The sequence below is a fragment of the Pyxicephalus adspersus genome, chromosome 5 (assembly GCF_032062135.1).
Source record: "Pyxicephalus adspersus chromosome 5, UCB_Pads_2.0, whole genome shotgun sequence".
NCBI lineage: Eukaryota > Metazoa > Chordata > Amphibia > Anura > Pyxicephalidae > Pyxicephalus > Pyxicephalus adspersus.
The window spans coordinates 4,143,298-4,150,001 of record NC_092862.1 but is presented as its reverse complement, the minus strand read 5'-3'; the positions used below and the strand labels follow the sequence as shown (position 1 = coordinate 4,150,001).

At 44.9% G+C, this 6,704-nt stretch overlaps 1 protein-coding gene across 1 annotated transcript in view; it reads right to left on the bottom strand.

Annotated features, from left to right (window-relative positions):
- CPSF1 (cleavage and polyadenylation specific factor 1) overlaps positions 1–6,704 on the bottom strand; it is a 21,784-nt gene that overhangs the window by 1,112 nt on the left and 13,968 nt on the right. Inside the window, exons 27-35 of the mRNA XM_072410581.1 lie at positions 6,484–6,600; positions 6,049–6,139; positions 5,781–5,865; positions 5,448–5,589; positions 3,552–3,704; positions 3,129–3,305; positions 2,639–2,705; positions 2,508–2,555; positions 1,458–1,743 (exon numbers count right to left, since the gene is read on the bottom strand). Of these exons, the coding sequence (XP_072266682.1) occupies positions 1,458–1,743; positions 2,508–2,555; positions 2,639–2,705; positions 3,129–3,305; positions 3,552–3,704; positions 5,448–5,589; positions 5,781–5,865; positions 6,049–6,139; positions 6,484–6,600 (1,166 nt within the window). The remainder of the gene's footprint in view (positions 1–1,457; positions 1,744–2,507; positions 2,556–2,638; positions 2,706–3,128; positions 3,306–3,551; positions 3,705–5,447; positions 5,590–5,780; positions 5,866–6,048; positions 6,140–6,483; positions 6,601–6,704) is intronic.

Below are 6,704 nucleotides of genomic sequence, written 5' to 3'. Positions count from 1 at the left end.
ATCAGTGCCCTCTCTGCCTGCTATGCCCTCCAGGTATATCAGTGCCCTCTCTGCCTCCTATGCCCTCCAGGTATATCATCAGTGCCCTCTATGCCTCCAAAGCCCTCCAGGTATATCATCAGTGCCCTCTCTGCCTGCTATGCCCTCCAGGTATAACATCAGCGCCCTCTCTGCCTCCTATGCCCTGCAGGTATATTAGCACCCTCTCTGCCTCCTATGCTCTCCAGGTATATCATCAGCGCCCTCACTTCCTCCTGTGCCCTCCAGATATATGAGCAACGCACTCTCTGCCTCCTATGCCCTCCAGGTATATCATCAGCTCCCTCTCTGCTTCCTATGCCCTCCAGGTATATCATCAGCGCCCTTCCTGCCTCCGATGCCCTCCAGGTATATCATCAGCGCCCTTCCTGCCTCCTATGTCCTCCAATTATTTGATAAACACCCTCTCTACCTCCTATGCCCTCCAGGTATATCATCAGCACCCTCCCTGCCTCTAATGCTTTCCAGCTATATGATCAGCGCTCTCTCCCTCCTTTGCTCTCCAGGTCAAAGGTCCTTATTATACCCCAATCCATGATGAGCACCACCCCTGCCTTTATCAGTTCTCCTTCTGCCTCCAACTCTTCAGCCGCACAACCAACGCTTACTCTGCCACGTATATTCCTGGCTCTGCAACCAGCTTCCCCACTGCCCCGTACCCTCTCTGCCTCCTATGCCCTCCAGGTATATCATCAGTGCCCTCTCTGCCTCCTATGCCCTCCAGGTATATCATCAGTGCCCTCTCTGCCTGCTATGCCCTCCAGGTATATCATCAGTGCCCTCTCTGCCTCCTATGCCCTCCAGGTATATCATCAGTGCCCTCTCTGCCTCCTATGCCCTGCAGGTATATCATCAGTGCCCTCTCTGCCTCCTATGTCCTCCAGGTATATCATCAGTGCCCTCTCTGTCTGCTATGCCCTCCAGGTATAATATCAGCGCCCTCTCTGCCTCCTATGCCCTCCAGGTATACAATCAGCGCCCTCTCTGCCTCCTACTCCCCCTTTACCTTCTTTGATCCATGACTCCCACATTAACTTCCTCTCTGTCTCCTATACTCCAAGCCATACAATCCACTTTCCCTGTGCCTTCTAATTTGCAGATTTAGAGGAATTATTCTCAAAATGTTTATGTATATTTAAACACAACTTACTCCTTTTCATACACCCAGCACCAAAATCCAGCTTCCCCTCTGGCTTCTACAAATTCTCAACTACCACCCCCCCAGGTGTAAATTAGCTACTTCTCCACCTACTATACTCCTCTGGGCTTCACAGTCAGCTACTTCTCAATACCCCCAGGATCCACATTCATTTACAGCTCTTTATCCCAGAGAGTCCCAGAGCTCCAGCTACCTCACTATACATCTATCAAGGCTCTACAATTAAAATAAAAATATCTTATGCCCATCTTGCACATACCTGAAGGCTCGTGGGTTGAGTCCGGCATGATGTGGAATCCAGGTGAGGAGAGCATTCTGTAACATAAGCAACCTACGATAGGTTTTCTCCTGCATGGGGAGCAGAAGTCCGAGGCCACCATCCAGGGTAGCGAACCACGTAATGTGTTTGTTATCCCACAATGCCGTTTTACGACTGGAACCTTCATTAGCTCCTCGGCATGGAGTCCTCCAAAATGTGTTAACTTGAGAGCCCACGTGGAAGTCTGCCCGTCTCAGAAGGCGCAATCCACCAAAACTTTCCTTTGCTAAAAAATAAACAGAAACATACAACATGAAGGGATGAAACGTATGTGAATGCAGATAAGATATGTATAACTGATAAAGAATGGATAAAGCAGGTGACAACTAGCAGATGCAGGGTGACACGTAGGGGCAGGAAGGGGAGGGGGGGAGACCATTGGCACAAAACTTACAGGAGAGGTGACTGAAATATCTATATCACTGCTATGCAAACCTTTGCAAGCTTTTAAGCAGTTTTAATAAAACCAAAAAAAGAAAAAGGATGCACTGTTTGGCAAGGCTTTTGCAGGGCACTTGCAAGCCTAGCAATTATTACAGTACACTGATTACAACCCTAGAAGTGATTACAGTCTTTATTAAGCATCAGACAAATAGGGGCACTGGATACTTGGAGCTTAGCACAAGCATGCCACAAAGAAAAGTTGGAACAAAGTTGGGCATTGAAAAGTTGGAACCAAGCACAGTGGGGGCCTGTAGAAATTGGACAAATATTTGGGTTACTGGATACTTGACACAAACAACTGGAAACTAAATTTTCTGCATGTTGCCCTGTCCACATTTAGATCAACCGGCTGAAAAAATATTTCTGGGAACAAATGGGAGGAGTACACAAAACTATCAGAAGAAGTGATACAGCCACCATATGCAACCAACACATTTGGACAGTAAAAGCAACATGGTGGGTGATACAAAACTGACAGCTGAGGTGTCATAGAGAAGGTTGGTGTGGTAGGTTTATGAGGGGTAGGAGTATAAAGGAATGGCTCACCTGCTGGAAGGTACATATAAAGGAGGAGGTTTCTGTCACGGTCAGACACTAAAAAAAAAAAAAAGGAAGAATTAGCAAATAAGAACACAGCACAAGGTGTCATGTCCGCCACTCCAGCATTTACAACTTACCCAGGAAACCAAGCTGACTGCTGTCCACCAGGAACTCCACACTATACACCTCCAGAGGCTTAACATCCTGTGTAAAATAGAGAAGGTCATAGGAGGATCATCAATCTGACCACCAGTAGTAAGAAGACTTGAGGAAGTACAGTTAAGTAGGAGGGAGGATTGGTAATTGGAGGGGAAATTCACCTTGCCTGACTCACCAGTAATAGGAAATTTGGATTGGGTGTGTTAAGCAGGACATGGAGGGTGGAATTATAGTTATTGCTGGCCCAGCTCTCTCACAAGAGTGAAGGGGTACATATAGTTTGGAGTTTCACTGAAGTGACAGCTGGGGGATTTTGGATTACCACACAAGGGACGGTTTGTAGGTGTACACTAAATGTTAGAGTGGATCAAGGAAGGTAGGAGTCTAGGCATTATCTTACTATGCATTTATATATTTAGCTTTTTGCAAGTATGCAGAACCTGTGCTGAGGGTGAAAAGCGCACTTACCCTGCTGACCAGAGACAGAGTTTTGCTCTCTTCCTGGTAGCGTAGCAAAGAGATGCTTTTCATCAAGTCTGCTGCCAGAATGAAATTCTTTACGCTGATCATTTGGTGGATATAAAGCTGTGTGTCGATGAATGCCATTCCTGTCAGATCATTGTCCTTCAGACTCCAAAGAAAGATCTAGGAGGTATAAAGAGAATATTATAGCTGGAACAAGTCACCACAACCTATAATTCTACAAGGTGAGTGCACGGCCAGGGACCTCCCACAGCTCGCACGGTGCATGTATGGCCAGAGACCTTCCACAGTTTTCAGGGGTTTATACTGGCAGCAACCTTTCACAATCACACAGGGTGTGAAGACACATGTCCACAATCCCTTGTCATGTCTCCTATAACCCCCAAGGAACCACATTTTATCACTCACCTTTTGGCCAATGGCTGTCACCAGATATCCATTACAGTGGCACAGGGCAGTGACAGGACCTTTCTGTTCCTTTTCATAAAGGACTTTAAATTTGTTCTTGGTTAGAGGCTGCCCCGGTTCTGGCACAACCTCAATGATGTCCATGATGAGAATCTGAACATGAGGAGAAAGAGAGTAGCATTAACAGTAACCTGGTAATGGGGGGAAAAAAGTTAATATTTTCCTATGCTACAAATATACATTATTGGTGGAAGTTGGTAAAGTATTGGAGATGTAAACCTTACCTGGAAGACATTTTGCTTTGTGCACGATGCCTAATATAAAATTTGTCTGTTTTTAGATACCGCATTATCTTTGCAGTCTCTTCCAATAGACATACACTATAGCAGTGGCTGCATGGCATTTCTCAGGGCCAGTGGGCCATGTCGACATAACATGTGTTGAAAAGCTCTTCAGCCCTTTTCAGGTAATTTTATGACCAAAATATTGAGGAAGTGAACAAACAAGGACTGTCATAGCAGGACTAGGCATATCAGCTGCTGTATTCACTTATTTACGTGGGGGTGCTGGGAGGTTCCAGGCTTTGACCCCTTTCCTGATAAAAAAGTAAAAATGAGTATGGGGGCATATGACAGGCTAATATCTTAGTATGTATCTGTGCAAATATCAGGTCTGTGCGATTCTTAAAACTGTTTTTTCTTTTAGTGAGAAGGTGTGATGACAGAGGCACAAGCAAGTTTCACGTCATTGGAGTTACGGTCCATCATGAAGTTTTTGTCTCTCCAAAAAAGGCAGCAAAGGACATTCACACAGAGATGTCACAAACACTGGGGGAGAAGTGTCCTTCCTACAGCACTGTCAGAACCTGGATATCTCGTTTAAAGACTGGGCATTTCACCGTCGAAGATGAGCTCCGCAGTGTGCACCCCACGACCTCAACTGACCTGGCAACCTGCGATGCTGTCCATGAGCTGATTGAGGACCGGCAAATATCCGCAAAAAAGATATCCCTGAAACTTGACATCTCACAGGCGTGTGTTGGGTTTGTTATCACCACTATCCTAGACATGCGGAAGCTTTCAGCAAAGTGGGTGCCGAAATGTTTGAACAATGAGCAGAAGAAGGAACAAGTTGAAGCATCCAAAGCCGTTGTGGCCCATTTTGAAGCTGCACAGGACTTTTTGGCTAGGTTAGTGACAGAGGATGAAACCTGACTCCACATCTATGATCCTGAAACCAAGGAACAGTCAAAGGAATGGAGCCACAGCGGGTCTCCGTGGCCAAAGAAGTTCCGAACACAGAAATCGGCCAAAAAAGTCATGGCGTCTGTTTTCTGGGACAAAGACGGTATTCTGTTGGTGGACTACCTACCTCAGGGCTCTAGTATCACTGGACAGTATAATGCTAACCTCCTGGACCAGATGAAGCAGGCAATTAAGATGAAACGCTGTGGAAAGTTAACCAAAGGGATCCTTTTTTTGCAGGACAATGCACCTTGCACACACGTCCAACGTTGCGGCTGCCAAATTGAACACCCTGGGTTTCCAATTGGTCCACCAATTGGACTTTTATTTGGACGGTCTAGAAAAGCTGCAACTACACTGTACCAAGTGCATCAGTCTCAAGGGGTATATGTTAAATAAAAGTGTTATTTCATAACTCTAGCTCTCTTCTTTTTGGGCAAAGCCAGGATCTTCTCAGCACCCCCTCATACAGACGAGGTATCCTAAAACTTATTACCAATGAACCACAGTTACTGCTTCCTTCTAATTCTGCCTGCCTGTTTTATCTGACACACAAGGAATGGTGTTAGGATAGACAACAGACTATTGATGCCAAACCTGAAAGAACCTACCAGTGGCGGACAACTGAAATAATGCTAATAATGTGACTTACCCGTCCCCTACAGGTAACTTCCTCTCCCTGCATCACACAGGTCCCCACAGCAATGTACCCCTTCAGACCAGACACAGTCTCCTCACTTTTCAAGTTGACAGTTTTCATGCAGGTGATGTGTTCCCATTCATCTAAATCAATCCTAAACCAGAGAGAGAGAAAAAAAGTGTAAGAAAGCTTCCCAAGTTCCAATCCTACAATGAACAGGGCATATACTTCCACGAAAAAGAAAAAACATACTGCAAAACAAACCATTAGCTGGAAAGGATAAAAAAAGTAATTCTGGTTGTATTTTCCATCAGGCCCTGAAGTGAACGGCCCTGGGTACATTACCTGGTGTTTGGAATTGTCTCCCAGCTGACAGGGGAGATTAGCTGGATGGAAAATGATTCTTGTACAGGAGGAATATAGCGATCATCTACAACAAGAAAAAACAAGTTTGAAACCACATATTAGTAGGTGACCCCGGAGATAATACAGAAACATAGAGTAAAAGAGAAATAACATAAAAAGTGGACGCTAACAAAATTGGAAGGTGTTAAACACAAGGCAAAAACATGATTGAAAAGAAAACAATATATGTCCATTGTACTCTGCTTACCTCTCTCGATGGTCTCAAACTCCTTCTCTTCTCCAGTCATGCGAGGAATTCGAGTACAGGTCTCATGCACGCTTGTAACAACGGCATACACCTGGAATGATACAGAAGAATTATTGGGACTTTCAGGACCTAAATCAGGAGAAGAGATAGATAGATTAGATAGATAGATAGATAGATAAAGGATATACACACCACAAGCCTCAAACCCTACCAGAACAGTTTAGTAACTTCTAGGGAAAGAGGTTACAGATCAGGTCTAAGTCTCTCAGAGCCCTCAAGGCTTCTGTAGAATTCTTTCCACACAGTATGTGATGTCATACATCATGTTCCAACATCACATATATCTGACATCACAAGGCCAAGTATTGTCCAAGTGCAGACAGCAGACCTCCTTCCACCCAGTTGACAAACACACTGATCAGGTCAATGTCTTACCTTAGACTCCACATGATAAGACACGTAATGCGCTGTGCAGCGAAGTGGGATTTTCCGGACAGGCCAAGGAGCATCGTATGATAAATAAGCAGGAAGTACACTGATCCGTAATTCACCCTGTAGAACAAAGGAACTGGGATAATTTTTTTCCCCCACAAATAGTAAAAGTCACTCTCCTTTTTCTGTGTCATGTTCTAATTCTTGGCAAATATGGCAATATA